This window comes from Saccoglossus kowalevskii, chromosome 6 (genome assembly GCF_978046115.1).
Source record: "Saccoglossus kowalevskii chromosome 6, keSacKowa6.1, whole genome shotgun sequence".
NCBI lineage: Eukaryota > Metazoa > Hemichordata > Enteropneusta > Harrimaniidae > Saccoglossus > Saccoglossus kowalevskii.
Window position 1 is genome coordinate 17772125 of NC_140646.1, and position 16218 is coordinate 17788342.

The following is a 16218-nucleotide window of genomic DNA, read 5'->3' on the forward strand; positions in this document are numbered from 1 at the left end:
TTCTTCCCGATAATCAATGTCATTTATTTCTCTCATTAAAGGGCGGAAGTCGTCACGCCGCGTCCTGTTCGATATGGGACTCACAGCGACGTATACAACGCGTGTAAAATACATTGTTTGTGAAATGAAATGAAAGTCGAACACGCGCTGCGTGACGACCACCGCGTTTTAATAAGCACGGAACACGGATATCTGAAAAGTCAAAACAGCTGCACAGGATTCTGCACAAAAACCACAGGGAGCCCATGAAAGACGGCTGATAGCAGGACGGGCGTACTAGGGGTAAAAACTGTCACTATAAAATACTGGTCATAATAGTCTCTCTATCCGCCCGTGGCTGGCGGAACCAATGCAGGCATACCCACTATTGAAAATAGTAAAAGAAATAACCCTGGCACCATCGTACGGATACATAAGCAATTCGGTGTTACTTATGACCAATCCTTTAATATTCTATCATTGACTTTTCTATCTTTAGTATTAATATTTCCCTAAAATCCTTGTACAAAAAATCTATCAAATCATTTTGGTATTGCATTCAGTTTATAGTATCTGGAGTAATCTTTTGGCAGACTGTAATAAATGTGGTTAATCGTAGAGGGCGTCCTAATATTTCCCACAGTTCCAACTTTTGGAAGAATGGACAAGTGCACGCCCTCTGCAGGTTTTGTTATCGGTAAATGTACCAAGTGTAACAACATGGTATCTTATTGATCATGATGCATCCTGGGAATTACCAACCATTAAAAGTAATTATTTATGATAGAGATCACCGAGGGTACAATTGTACTAGGAACAAATTTCTTGAGAGGTTATTGATGGCAGTTTTTAGGACTTTATTTTCAATTGTTTAAATAAGGAAGAGACAATTCAGTCTTGAACAAGAAATTTGATTTTCTATCTTTGAACATGGAATTGGGACGTAAATGCCCTCCTCAAAGAGATCTAATCAAGAGGAAAGCAGCTTTGAGACTTGTTATTGCTTATCGAATTCTAGTCTTTTTCTCAATTGCATCCCCGGATATCAAGATTTAACGATACTTAGATGAGTGAATGGAACATTATTTTGGTGCAAAAATCATATCTTGTTGCATTCACACAAAAATCTAGACGTCCGTTTGAGTCTCGGGTCAATTGTTGAAATATTAAGTGTACTGCATATAAATGGTACCCAGAAGCAGAGAGTTTTCACTATTGCAAGTACGTGTATCAATGTCACAACATCCCCAGTAAGGGTTATTAAGAATATTTCCAATGATGCAGCGGAAAATAATTCAGAGAGCAGTGTAATGGAAATGTTTATTTCTGGCTGTATCAATTTCATGATAGCGTCGTTTTGCGATCTTATCTGAGAAACCAGACGTCCCTTTGATCATCAATAATATATTTCAATTCTAGCTTCATATTTCCTTGATGACACTGAAAACAATCAGGATCTATAATCGGGTACAAATGATCTTCAACATAATCCACACAAACGCATAACCTCCTGTATAATATTGCTTTTAATTAAAAAAAAAAAAAAAAACAGCACAAAAAGTTTAAATCTTTTTACAATCCATAAATGTGGAGTACATATGCATTACATACTACAAGTGTCTAATATGGACAGAGTAAGAAAAAAAAAAACGAAATTAACCAATTTACACCAAGAAATAGAAATAAGCGACTGTTACACACGCCAGGCAGTGGAGCTACTTGACAAGACAGGTAGGAAGGCAAGGCAGTGTTGGGATATGTTATTTCTAAACTAATTAAATTTCTAATACATACTTTAATAGTCACTCATACTACTTTCTTTGCAAGAAATTAAAGCATGTCCACTCAGAAACTTACATAGCGTACTATTATTTATATACAATCTCTGTCTCACGCTGGGGTAAAAAACAGCTGGGAATCACACTTTTTAAATTAGTTAAAGAAGGAAGACAAGTACTATTATGTTAGCATTACAAATCTGGTTACTTAATTGCACATGGATGTTACATAATGATTTACATAATGAAGCTAAAGTTTTAAACTTAGCTGTGAGTATATTTCAGTGTCTCAGATTGTCATGAAGCTTCATGACAGGGCAAGGTACTAGACATTTAAAAAATCGTGATTGTTCCATTAGGTGTTGATATTGATGTAAATGTCATTTCAAAGTAGTGTACATAGAAGATATAAAGATAGTATCACTGAAAGATTGTCAAAACTAAGTTTAGTATCATTCAGATACAGCTGAAATAATCGTCAGAGACTGACCAAACGTTTAATATCATTCAATGACAGTCAAAACACATTAGCATCATTCAGAGACGAAATGTGTTGTACTGTGTTCGGAAACCGCCGAAATGATCAGTTAACACAACATAAGATTGTAATTGAAAAGCACTTTTCCTAATTGAGCAATTACGGTGTAGGATTGGTCAAGGCCAACAAGATTCAAATCTTGTATTTGAAGATCAATTGCTATTGTTAACTACACACCTTTCCAGAAATGAATATTACAAAAAAGTAGCATATCATGGAATGGTCTTAACCTCGCTTGAACAGATATCCAAGAAGTTAGCACCAACATCAAAGTATAAAACATGATCTGTAGCCTAGACCCCATGTGACGTTCCACTCACTATACACCACTCTTCTGATACCTACAGTACTTGCATGATCAAATGACACACTGGGAATTCCCTTATATCTCAGATTGATTGATAATGTTACTGTTCTCGGCATTCTCATTCAACCAATCATCATATCAGTAGCATCTTAGCAAAATGTTAGTGGAGTGGTGTACAACGAGTGGAATGCTGCACAGATCAAAGACACAGAAAGATAGCCAGTTAGCATGTCCCTATGTAATCCAGTAAAACACTACTGTATCCAGCCACAATAGATGAATTCACAAAATGAATGAAAATAGAAACACTCTATGTGATCATAACCTAGGACAGGTGGGAGATCACCAATACAAAAGTTAACAAAATACAGATAGCTGTTGTCTTATTGCTGGCACATTGCTGTATAAAAACGCATGCTAATATTTCAGATCTCAACTTTGACGAATAGTGAGATATGCACGACTAGCCTCAATGGTGACAGATCTAAACTTTTGAAATGCTGCATTTTATATGAAAAACCACAAGGGACTCTGTACAATAATCTCTGGAATCTAGGAAATAATTTAAATCTTATTATTTTTATTAATCAAATCGACTATCTTAGTGTGAATTATATGAAATTTAGTAAAGTTCATCAACACAGAATGTTGCACTGGCTGAGGTCAGAAGCAATATATTTCTAAAAGAACTATTTATTAAAACGTGTATCTGTATTTACAAAACTGATACTTAAATAATTACCAGCCTGTTCAAATAGGGTAGGGAAAATACAGTCCCATAATATATTCCATTTTATATATCAATCCTTATTCAGATACCCTTTTCACCAAATTATTTTGGATATTGTTTGAAGTCGCTTATGTTTTAACAATATTTTGTAAGCTTATGTACAGGAAATAACTTCTGTTTGGTAGAAATGTTCTGTCTTAATTCTGCGATATGAATTATTTTGCGAATAAGTAACACTATAAAAAAAGTTGCAACAGTATTAAAATCTACACTACACATGCTTGCACTGTGATATTCCGTAGCACCTTATTATCCCAACCCCCCTCCCCTCCCCATCCCTTGCAATGCAATGACCAAAGCCCTATTGTACTCTATGGATGGATCATACCAAGTGAAACATAACAGGGGTAGATAAGAACACGTACAAATAAATTGATGTGAAGACAGAAAAATATAAGTTTTTGAGGTAACGATTGGGGCAGGCCATGACTTTCAGTATTTTTCATAATGATAATGCTTTTAATTGGAGAATTCTTTTTTTTTTATTAAATGTACTTCGAAAATGTGAACTTCAGCAGACAATTGTGAACATCACACAATGACCTAGACCTCCAGGTATTGAAACTTCTTACTACGCAGTACAGACTCTTTCTTACTCTAATTTCTTGGTATATATGAACAACTATAAAAAACATAGTTATCAATGTACTCATTTAAACGAATGAGTATTAAATATATAACATGCAAAGTGTTTGTCAAAATAAATTCTAAATAAAATTTAAATTTTCTGAACAAGACAAAATAACAAAATTTCTTTTCTGTTAAAAACAAAACAAATTATACAACTTGCAGAGGGTGACTATTTGTTACTAATTCAATTGTATGACAATGACTTTGACTATGACAGTGACAAAGACGAGTCAGAGTGAACCTTGCATAGAGTAAGCTAGACTTAATAAAATATATTTAAAAAAAAAATATGATAAAATAACGATTAAAACAAAGTTCTATGAAACTTCATTCTTTTTACCTCATCACTATTAGCTTTCTATCTAAGTTCTTATTTACAGGAACCTTCACCTTGGCTGTAAAAGCGCTATAAGTTTATTTTTTTATTTGACGCAGATATTATTTATCTGTGAAACAAAGAGATTAGCACGAGGGGCATGCGACCCTGTTTTTCATATTCGAGGACCTGATCTGTCGTTAGATTGAGTCTGCCGAAGCCGAACCCCTCTTCTGATTTCACTTAACCAACTTGTTGATGTTTCAGAGGTGGATGATGACGAACTGTTATTGTCATCAACGGTATTGGAAGAAAAGTCAGGTTGTTGTTGTTGTTGCTGCTGCAGCTGTTGTTGCTTTGCAAATTTAGCTTCTAAGCTTTGAATGAAGGTTATTTTATTACTGACAGGAGCAGTTTCAACCATGCTGGAACTGTTAGGCGATGTGACGTCGCTGCAACTGCGTCGATGTGTCATGTGATGAGATCCTTGATTTTGCTGATTATCGTGTTGTTGTTGCTGCGGCTGTTGATACTGCTGCTGCAACATCTGACGTTCCTGATTCTGTCTCTCAAATGCTTGATTATTCTGCAGTTGTTGAGTTTGCTGGTAAATTTCTTGTGGATTATCATACGGCTGTCGCTGCTTTTGCTGGAACTGCTGTGTTTGCTGGTATATCTCCTGACGATTATCAAAACGCTGTTGTTGCATCTGTTGATACTGATCTTGGGAATTATCATAACGCTGCTGTTGTTGCTGCTGTTGCTGCTGCTGCTGTTGTTGTAGTTCTTGCTGTTGTTGCTGCTGCTGCTGTCTTTGCTGCTGGTACTGCAGCTGCTTTTGCTGAAATTGCTGTTGTTGTTGCGTAAGTTGATAACGTTGCTGCAGCTGATACTGGTGTCGTTGCTGTATCTGCTGATACATTTCCTGCTGGTGCTTTGTTTTCATTGTTCTATAATCGTGTGATCCGAGACTAGCACTGCTGCTGGGCCTTGGTAGAGTACTGTACTTTGTACAGGGTACTTCATAATGTTGTTCGTGTTGTTTACGAGAATTGAAATTCATACCGTGGGTTAACTGATTATTATTATGAGAACTATAATTTGAACTACTATCAGAATCATCATCATCATAATCATCATTTTGCGATAACGGATTAGACGTTGTCCTTCTCACAGGCGGAGGTGGTTTGTTCCTCCTGAGCGTCCCTCCTCCTCCCCCTCCTACAGTCACGTTAGCTCCTCTGACTGTTGTTATCCCAACTGTGGATGCGGGTCTTTTCGGCTGTATCATAGGCGTGTACGCTTGGCTGACATCGCCATTGCGGGGTATCGTTGAAAATCGGTCATAATCATCATTAACATCACCATCCAGTGAGTAGTAATCACCATCTATGTGAAAATACAAAATAAAAAGTTAATACATGTTCCACACAGTCCAATGTAACTTCAAAGATTTTTTTGTTTAATAGTTAAAATGCAATGATTATGAATCAGCTGGCCACAATTCTTTATTACAATGTCTCCAGTTGTTGTCATGGTTACTGCATCATTTAAATATGGAACACATGCAACGTGTACAATGAGTGTAAAACAACACTTTAAAGCACAATGATGGTGAGTTTTTGAGTTTACGTTGTCAACAATAAAACACACGAGTACAATTGACAATAATCATGTGATGATAAAGAGAAGCATTTACTTGTTTTCTATTAAAAAATAAAAAATTGGACAAACCCAACTGAATTTATACTACTGTAAAGTACCTTATTTTAGACTTGGAATTTCTTTTTGCTGAAAGGTTGAAACACTGAAAATATAATCCGTGAAAATACCTCTTTTCCTATAGTTTACATTCAACTCATCAAAAATCAGTGAAAATAAACTTCATTCACAACTGCCGATACGTCTTTTCAGCAAAAATTAATTCAAGCTAAAATTAAGTATTTTACAGTACAATGAAATGCATCACATTAAAGCATGAGCTCCTGCTGCATACAGTTGATCGGACATTAATAAAACTGAATGAACTCAACCACTGTTAAAATAAGGATGCATTGAAATAAAATGACGTGCAATGACAGACCATGGTGTGCTTATCTTACTAGTATTTTGAAAAGGATCCTGGAATAGTTTAGTGACAGGGAAAAAAACAGATTATAACTGAGTTAAATTGAACTCTTTTTTACGGTATGAAAAGTAGCATGGTATTTTTCATTCGTGCACTGAATAAAACTTTGTCGTCCTAATTTTTTATCGACATGTTATCAATGTATTCAATAAAATTTCATTGGTTTAATTTGACAGTCTAAGCGTGGAGCTAAAAAAAGGAGAATGAACTGACTTATCCTACTACAATTTTGTTTTTGAGCTAATTATTCTTTTGTATACACTAACCTTTTATTCCACTGACATGTGTTTGATAGGAGGGGACATGTGGACATTTGTAATTGCATTGGCAGTTTTCAAATCTTGGAATACTACTTTGTTAAAAACGAATGGCAAAATGAGCCGAGGGTTTTTTTCTTCTCTTTTTTACGCTGCTGCAAGTGATTTTCCAGTCAGTTAGAATCATTTTAAACTGTCGTCATCATTTTGGACTCCGTGAATGTTGTTTAGACTGGGTTGTAGCTCAGTGGTTGTAATGAATGCAAAACTGTTAATTTGAATACTGTAAAAACATTTAATTGATGCTTAGATCATATTCACTGAATTTTAATTTCACAAATTTCTTGAGGAAACAATGAGTTTTATTGTTATTTGAAATGTACACATAGATTTAATTTAGGGGATTTCACTTATCAGAGAAAATAGCAAAATTAAAAACCCTGTGAATAATTAATGCATTTATAGTTTTTACGTCTGGTAATCTCTGGATAAACCCACTAAATGTTATCTTTAGAGCAAATAGTTGGCAGAGGTGATGGAAACAATGGCATCAAAAAAAGTTCACTATTCTATTTTTTTTAGCTCCATCATCTATGTCAAAATCCCAGATTTGTAAATGGCTTTGTCTGTTGATCTTTTCAAAGTAAACATATAAATAAATAAATAAATAAATAAATAAATAACAATGTATGGTACTACATATTTAAATTTGCTAACAATACAGAATACAAGTGCCTTTACATATCTTTCAGTTTGATGGTTAATAACATTTTTGTGCCGAGTATTCTCAGAGCCAGTTATTGACTTGTTCATCCTTCTGAGTGTTGTTTCACTTCATTGATTCCATCAGGTACTACTTACTAGTCAATATACTGCCTAATAGTGTTAAGTTATAAGTTGATTGAATAAATTTTAACTGGGTGGCTGAATATTTTTTACTGATTATACCATAGGAGTGAAAATAGTTACCGGGTATTTTTATTTTATTTTACGCTGTTTGAAGATGTAAAAGTTCACCCTTTAATGATCCATTAAGGAAACAATACCTTGAGATGCAATGGTGTCTTCAGAACATGATGGTGTGGTTGATTGGGTGCCGTAACCACTGGAACACGTCTGTAAAGAATTCCTACTACTCTGAGTGCAGTGACTCTCAGTGTCAATAGAAGTATTGCCCAGTCCACGAGCCAATGCCATCGTCAAATCAGACGTCACGTCTTGGGAGGCCTCCTGCAAAAGGTTAATTGATAAAATGACTGTTCAGTGCTTCATACTTTTCGTATTTTTACCGATGGGTTATCGAAGTTAGTATGTGAAAAATGACGGACTCAATATGTACTGCTTTTTACCTGCATCTGTAGCTGCGCATGCAACTGCCTGGCTGGGACAGACATACTACGTTGACGCTGACTCCCTGATTGACGAGTCTCCTCTCTGCCAGTTCTCTGCTTCAAATCTTGTGGATTCATATATATAGGTTGTGGAACGACTGTAAATTAAACAAATCAAATTTGCAATTGACTAGAGTAATAAAATGCGATAAATATGATTATGACACCGAGTAAGCACGCATTAAATCATACCCATGAAAGTGAAATAAAAGACCTTACCCTGACAATAAATGATATATATTTGAAACAAAATACATACAATGCTATTATACATAAATTGAGAAGGAAAAAAATAAAATAAAATTTAAAACAAAATGACATGAGAGTTGACCTCACCACAAGATGGGTTATACCATTTACCCATGGGGGTGTGTAAGGATCAAAAGAATGGGGATCGGATGAGGTTTGTTAATAATGACTGTCACTTACTCTGCGGTGGACAAAATTCATTAGAATCTGAATCCTGAAGACTGTCATCAACTGTTAAAAACAAAACAACATTGAGCACTGTCTATAATGACACACAATCAGATTCACCCTGCTTGGTTTGCTAGTTTGGTGTTTAATGCACCTGTCAATTCCAATAGAATGATCGTTGAATTTATTCAACAATTGAAAGAAATGGTTCACGCTAAATCTGTATCGATTTTCTTGTTGCAATTAGACAAATGATACTGATTATGTTATTTTTACTCAATAGCATTCAGTGAATGAAATGGGAAGGTAGGGGAGGGGAGAGGAGAAGCGGGGTATTGACAGGTATATTTCCCACCACTCACCTTGTAATCACCACATTATCAAATTAGTCTATGGGACAGTGCAAGCATTGCTCAAGTGTTACTGGAAACATGCACACTATTATAGTTGCTTTGTTCTACGTAGTAGTGCATTACTGGGCAAGTGAAAACACATGAACGCAAGACTTAGCTAACTAAACTGATCTGACTCAAAGAGCTTTTTCTGCAATTCCATGCGACTTTTGCATGTAACCAATTTTAGGTTTCTTTCTGATTTGTGACGCAAGTGATATTCTCAGAGATTGGTAAAAATTTACTGCGCATAGCATGCTTGCTGTTCATGTGTGTGTAGCTATACAGGTTTCTAGGCCTGGATTAGCTATTCTGCTTACTAGGCCCAGACGAGCCTTTCAGGTGCCCAGGCCCAGATTAGCTTTCTTGGTTCCCAGGCCCAGACTAGCTTTCCTGGTTACTAGGCCCAGACTAGCTATTCTGGTTTCTAGGCCCCGATTAGCTATCCTAGTTCTACAACTTAGATTCGCTATACTGATTCCTTGGTACCAGTAGATGGACATAATACATCCCCACATACTGGTGCACTCTTTGTAAACTCATGACTTACCCAATGCAGCAATGGTTAATAAAGCATGTGAAACGCTGATAACTACATACAAAAAACTATACATTGTGCTCAGATAATTTAGATTAGTAATTACACCTATAGCCCTAAGGAAACCATTCACCTTTCACAGAATTGTCATCTATTCATGGTTTCTAAAATAGAACCCGAGTAAGGCTATGAATGAGGGTAAAGAATGACAAATTTATGAATTTTCCAAGAACTCTGGAGAACTCAAGTCTGTTATTATCATGAACTTGCCAATCTTGTCCTCAGCCTGTCAGATTCTCGCAAGTCGCCACTACGAAACTCACCTTGATCTACACGGGGTTGATTGAAATTGGGCACGTAAGCTGCGGTTTGGTCTTGTACACGTGATTTCGTTGTTACCAGTGGTCTTTCCGGTGATGGTGGTTTGTTTAACGGAGCTAGTGGTGGCGGCATAGCTTGAGGGCGCTCAGTCTCGTGATTCATCGTGGTGCTCCAGTTACTCCAAGTAGGCGGTGGGGCAGGAAACATCGACTGCTGCGAGGGATTGGACATTGGCTGGGAAGGAACGCTGGTCATTGATTGCACGCTGACAACAGATTCATTGGAAGAAAGTTTTTCACTGGAACCGTCCTGTGAATTAATTTACATGAAGTTAGTGATAAACAACAACCGCAGTGAAAAATTATGTGTGGTGCGTTTGAGAAGTCGTGCAATATGTGAATGAAACCTGTGAAAAAAATAGTCCACTATTAAGCACATATACACAACACAAATGACGCAAACAAGACAAAATGTCAGACACATGCATTGTAACTGCTACTACAATTAATATTCATACAACAATTATTCATACAGTACACCACTGAATGACATCAAACTAAGAAAGCTGTAAATGCAGTGCAACCTGTGAATCTTGCTCCAGCTGTGTGATAACGCTAGGTGTGGTAGGAGTGATGGGTTTCATGAACAAAGCATCCTGCGACAGGAAACCTGAATCTTGTGAGGAGACGCTGTTTAACCTCATAGGTGGAGGGGGAGGTTGTGACATGAGACGGTAGCTGTAGCGGCTGCCGGGTGAATGATGTGAGTTCATTGAACCGCTGGAACGAGAATCTGAACTATTGAGGCTACTTAAACTACACATGCTTGACTTTCGAGAACCAACTGAACCACCCGGTGAACTAGGAGGCGTCTGTAAAGATATAGAGCAATAGACAATAGATAAGGTCAAACATAACAGGAGTAAAAAAAAAGACAGACAGTTATGTGATGATACATGTAAAGACACCCATGATGCGATGAAATGCAGGAGGGTGGTACAATATGAACAAACACACACAGTCATACACTTGTATCATATCCATATCAAATTCCATCTTTATGTTTCCCAAATCTCGCATCTTTTGTTGCAAAGATTTTTATTTTTTATTTTAAAGTATAAACATCAGGTAATAATGAAATAATTTTAATGGTGCTAGTTTTCTTCTTTTAACGGGACTCAATCAAGCTGGAACCCTCGTCTAATGAGAAACTGACACAGGAAAGAATAATGAATTGCTGGATGAAATATGGATATGTTTGCAGGTGACGTGTTAGTAAAAGAATAAAGTCACAAATATATGTAATATGATAAGGAATGCAGCGTATGGATGCTTTTCTGCTAGATGTTAGCGTAATGTCGTTTTCACTCTTCTATAAAGACTGTATCATCACAACTTAGTAGAACTAGAAATTAATCAAACTATAGTAACAAGAAAATAGAATCTCAAATCCACTAGTGCTGCAACCTGTCTTATACCATTTTCCCCAAGAGTAGATTTTCCAAATTTAGCTCGGTATATTCCAATTATTTTTACCTGATATGCCCATTTCTGTTCTTGTCCTTTGCAATCTATTATAACTTGTTCGCTAGCGACAGGCAATGTATACGGATCCCCGCACTGATTAGTGATGTCATCAACAATGGTCTGTAGATGCGTAATCTCAGATAACATCGCTATCTCACCATCCTGAAATGAAACATATTTGTACTGTTCAATGCACACAGGAAATACACATCAAAGAATCTTCTAGGGCTGACTATCATCAAGTTAATTATTTTTAACAAAACCAAGTGGACTTTTGCTACAAGTGAAATAGTTTTAGCCAAAGTAGCTGATATTATATTGTTTTTTCTCATCTTGTTTAGCAACTTGGCAAACATCTATTCTATTAAAAGCACATCTCAAACTAAAGCGCACATAAATCCAAAAACATCATTATGAACTATTTTGACCAGACACACCTCTGTCATTTGTGTAATGAAACAAATATACGGTAATATACTTTTCTGTGGGAGATGTGCTAATGTTAATAAATTATTTTTTAGAATAATTCCTGATTTGTAGTTTGACTGAAACACAATTATAGTGATGATCATAGTGGAATCACAATGACAAAATAACATTAATATAAATTATTAATAATCAATATTACTGCATTCATGCACACATTATTCTAAAGGCATTTTTTGCTCAACAAATTTAGGAAAATGGCTAAAATAATGGCTGATTTGTCTTTATTCACTTACCACAACTGGTTTCATGAAATTAACAAACATACAGAATCTACTTCGTTCTTCAATCAATGCATTTCGTACAGCATTTTTTTCGGTTTCTTCTAATATCAAGTATTTGTCATTGACACCTTGCATAGCGCTATCAAGACGATTCTGAACGTCAGATTTGCCTGCAACGTAAATATGAACATGTAAATTTTAAGAATGTATAGTTATTCATAAAAATCACAGTGTGAAAGAAGTAATATTCACTGGGTTTCAGGGCTTGTATTTTGGTATTGTTAGAGCACTCATTTTTAAAATGCTTTGGTCTCATTGAAAATATGTAGTGAACATTCAAGAACCTAGGCATGTGGGGCATCAAGCCCTGTGGTAGAATTTTAGCGTTTTTTTTTTTTTTCCTTTCTCAAAACGGTATAAGATTGACAGCATATTTAGGTATCAGCGAATTAAACAAAAATGAAACCCAGTGATTATTAAACAACTGAAATCATTGCTGAAAAACATTAACAAAACGCCACCTATAGCGAAAAACGGTATACAAAAACGCAGGAATTTCGGTACACAGCTGTCGATGTGTTAATGTCAGACCGATATAGACCACAGACATTTCTACGTTGCATATATCTCAATCCAGAGAATGTTGTGACATACTAAGGTAGTAGTCCAAGTTCATTCAAACAAGTAAATATACTAGATGTCAGTTACAAGTTGTCAAAGTTAATAGGTATCTTTGTGTGTAATTTCCAAATTTATTTCGGCCTAACCTATGACCTTCAATTAAATCATGAGACGAAAGAACAAAAGTAATGAACTTTGACAACTTGAACTTGAAACAAAATTCACTATGATAACTATATACTTATACCAGTGAGTAAGGCATGCTGCAAGAACGAATATAAGACTAGGAAATACACAATGCAATAAAATTTTAAAACATAATATAAGCAGATGCGAATATTGGATGTAATAATATGATGGTACATGTAGGGGAAAAAAGGGTTGCATTTCAAACATGATGATACGGTCAAGTAGTACAATACAAGTTAACACAATGCAAAGACTAATATAGAAACAGGAGGTTATATGTTATGCACAAGCAACGTACTTAAGAACGTTGTACTGTCAATACGCACTGGTGAATCTGGTTTGCCTGTAAGGGAGAGAGTATAGAGAACATGGAGGAGGTTGCTGCTGATAATGGTAGGATTAATGATGCCAGTTACATGAAATCAATGTATTTTTAAGGCAAGGTGAATTATTTTTAATTATTATATAGTGTCTCAGGCGTCATTTCTTTGTTTCAATTACGTACCTTTTCTTGCTTTCTTTTGTAGTCTAATGGTGTCCGAGGATTTCTTCTTTATTTCTTGACGTACTTTTTTGTATTCTGTGAGAAAAAGGAACATAAAATGCCCAATGATTTTTGTTGATGTGATGTCCGTTGCAATATGAAGTTGATAATCAAGAATACAACTGCACCAAAAAATGATTTAATAGTACAGTAAAAAAGATGGTTGGAAAAATATTACTCAGTATTAATTTGAGGTATTTGCTGAAGATAGCAGAACACGATCAAACAAGTCATGTCATGGAAGAGTCCCTGTTGATTCTATGAAACATGACATGACGTATATGTAGTTAGAAAGTTTGATTGCCATCAGTCAATGTATGTCAAGGACATGGCTCTAAAACAGCAATTGGCATTCAGCCATCTTGAATATGATCTGAGAAAAAAACATCATGGCTTTGTGATATAGTTCAATATATGTATCAAGATGGACAATAGCCGTCCATGTATAACCCAGATCTGGGTGTGAAATGCTTGATTTTGATAAATCTTCAATTAGATCATGAAATGAAAAGATATGCATGCTAAAATATATGATGTGTGTGTGTGAAGTTTTAATGTGATTGGTCAAACAATGTATGTTCCAGATACAGGTACAGATGGAATGACTGACACACACAGGTTGATTTGTAAGTCTATGTTTTTTTACTGCAAATCAAAATTAATTCGATTTTTTACACATACATACTTAGACAACGTGGTTGACACTGTCATTGATTTTTCAAAAAATAGTTTGTCATTTCTTTCCTCACCTTTTGCATGGTCTTTATCTAACTGCGTGACTATCTTCTTCCACTCTTCTACTCTATCTTGCAGTGGAATTACTAAACAATCCATAATGGAACTGAAAAAGAAAATGATGCATCATGGGAAAAGAGATAGCACGAGAGACTAGAAACTTGCATTTAAATTTATTTATTTTTGATGTAACTAACAGGACTTTTTTCAATTAATTAAAGAAGAAGACCAGGCAAACAACATAATGCTCCCAGATAAAAAAGTGCCACAATTTAGTTTTTATATTTTTAATATCACTTTTTATTTTTCTAGATAACAAGTGTTTTGAAATTCTGGCTCCCAATTAAAATGTGATTTCCATCGAAAGCAAGGAATGTGTGTCTAAAAAACATACTGGAAATGTTAGATGTTTGCTGCTAAATTCTTCCAACACCAGAATTTGCAAGTTTATCCCAATAGACTGAAGAGTAATCTAGCCCAGTAACAGACGACTGCAACTCAGTACCGGTAAGTAAATGCCAATTTCACCAACAGAGGGCAGTATGCTCATTTCAACAGCTTGCACCTCCATAAACAGCATTTCTTGAATTTCAATAGTGAAAACAAATTATTTTTATTGCATACTGACGATTACTTGACTGGAATTTATATTTATTGAAAACAGTCATTTAGATTACTTTTTTAGTATCACTGATTGTCAAAAACAACATGTAAACAGTCGAGAAAAGAATGTTTTCACTATATTTTATTATCCTACCAGTACCTGCTCTACTTGTCAAAAAATATATATTAGTATGACCTGACTCACGATGACGTAAACTGATATTAATATTCAATGGTAATACATACTAAATAGTTAAACGAGTGACCCACCCTCACATCTTGAAAGAATACTATTTATATGTAAATGACTATTTCCATAAACTTTCAGCTTTCTGCGCCAAATGTATATCAATATGCAAAATATTACATTTTTTAGGTTGGTGTGAAACTCATTTATTTAAAATTGTATATATTAAGGCATTTTAAAAGTGAAAAGAAATGGTGCTCTGCTGAGTGCAAGAATGTCACTGCACACAATTATGCAATGCATTATGGGAGATAACCTCTCATTGTATATAATGGGAAACTATTACTACCCTGGAAATTTACAGAATTAAATTTAAATTTTTTTGAAACGTTTTCGCAATATTAGGATTCATATCAACAATATATTAACAATATAGGACTTTTTCATTTCATGTCACAAAGCAAAATGTTGAGATATGAAGAAATAATCTGTACAAAAAATTTTTTGTTTTCATTTTCGTATTTCGATGGTATGAACTCATAATGACGAAAGCATAACAAACATGACATACAATCTTATTTTGACTTCACCTCCTTAATTATTTTTGTATTTCACCTTGAAGCCAAGATTCATCAGAAATGATGCTTAAGGCATATTTAATAGCAATATCTGTATATATTTGTAAATTGTAAACAGTTGTTTTTACCTGGAAAAATTTCTAAGTTTGTGTTCTATACTTCTGTGCCTCATACACATTCTTGTTAAAGCAGCACCAATTTCTTTTGTAGAACCTGTGAAAAATCACAAAATTAAATTACAGTTATGAAGGTGATGATATGGATCTACAAGCAACAATAAACGGTATTAAACTGAGATTTAAGCTATTGTATGCATCATACAACTATAAAGAAACATTTAATATGTTGTATGAACAAAGAAATTAAAGATTCCTACATCTCATTCTGTGAAATGAGCATATTTCATTGTTTAATGAAGTATAAAACAAAGTGGCACAGTTCTTGCAAGTACAGGGAGCCCTCAACAGATCTACAATGAGTAGCTTATGTTACAAATGAGAAATGATAGTGAGTTTGATAAATAAAGTATCACATATCAAATTAAATCCTATGCGATAATGTAATCCCCCCCCAGGAAATCTGCAACCAAAGTCTGGTAGGAAAATAAAATCAACAAAATGTAAAAAAAAAAATCCTTGAAAGAAGCTACAAAGTAATGCAGAGACTCAAGGCTATAGATATGCTTGGCCATCATGTCTGGCAAGTAGGGTTAAACTGAGTATGCACTGTAAATTAAAACATGA

At 35.1% G+C, this 16218-nt stretch overlaps 1 protein-coding gene across 4 annotated transcripts in view; it reads right to left on the minus strand.

Annotated features, from left to right (window-relative positions):
• Nucleotides 1-1487: 1487 nt before the first annotated feature.
• LOC102809830 (protein MTSS 1-like) overlaps nucleotides 1488-16218 on the minus strand; it is a 36276-nt gene continuing 21545 nt past the window's right edge. Inside the window, exons 4-15 of one of the 4 annotated variants that reach the window (XM_085500132.1) lie at nucleotides 15604-15688; nucleotides 14122-14213; nucleotides 13334-13408; nucleotides 13127-13171; nucleotides 12031-12188; nucleotides 11318-11470; nucleotides 10366-10653; nucleotides 9785-10091; nucleotides 8544-8594; nucleotides 8073-8212; nucleotides 7770-7953; nucleotides 1488-5727 (exon numbers count right to left, since the gene is read on the minus strand). In XM_085500132.1, coding sequence (XP_085356258.1) covers nucleotides 4514-5727; nucleotides 7770-7953; nucleotides 8073-8212; nucleotides 8544-8594; nucleotides 9785-10091; nucleotides 10366-10653; nucleotides 11318-11470; nucleotides 12031-12188; nucleotides 13127-13171; nucleotides 13334-13408; nucleotides 14122-14213; nucleotides 15604-15688 — 2792 coding nt within the window. In that variant the 3' untranslated portion in view covers nucleotides 1488-4513. The remainder of the gene's footprint in view (nucleotides 5728-7769; nucleotides 7954-8072; nucleotides 8213-8543; nucleotides 8595-9784; nucleotides 10092-10365; nucleotides 10654-11317; nucleotides 11471-12030; nucleotides 12189-13126; nucleotides 13172-13333; nucleotides 13409-14121; nucleotides 14214-15603; nucleotides 15689-16218) is intronic. The other 3 variants (XM_078009326.2, XM_085500134.1, XM_085500133.1) reach the window with 3 other exon arrangements.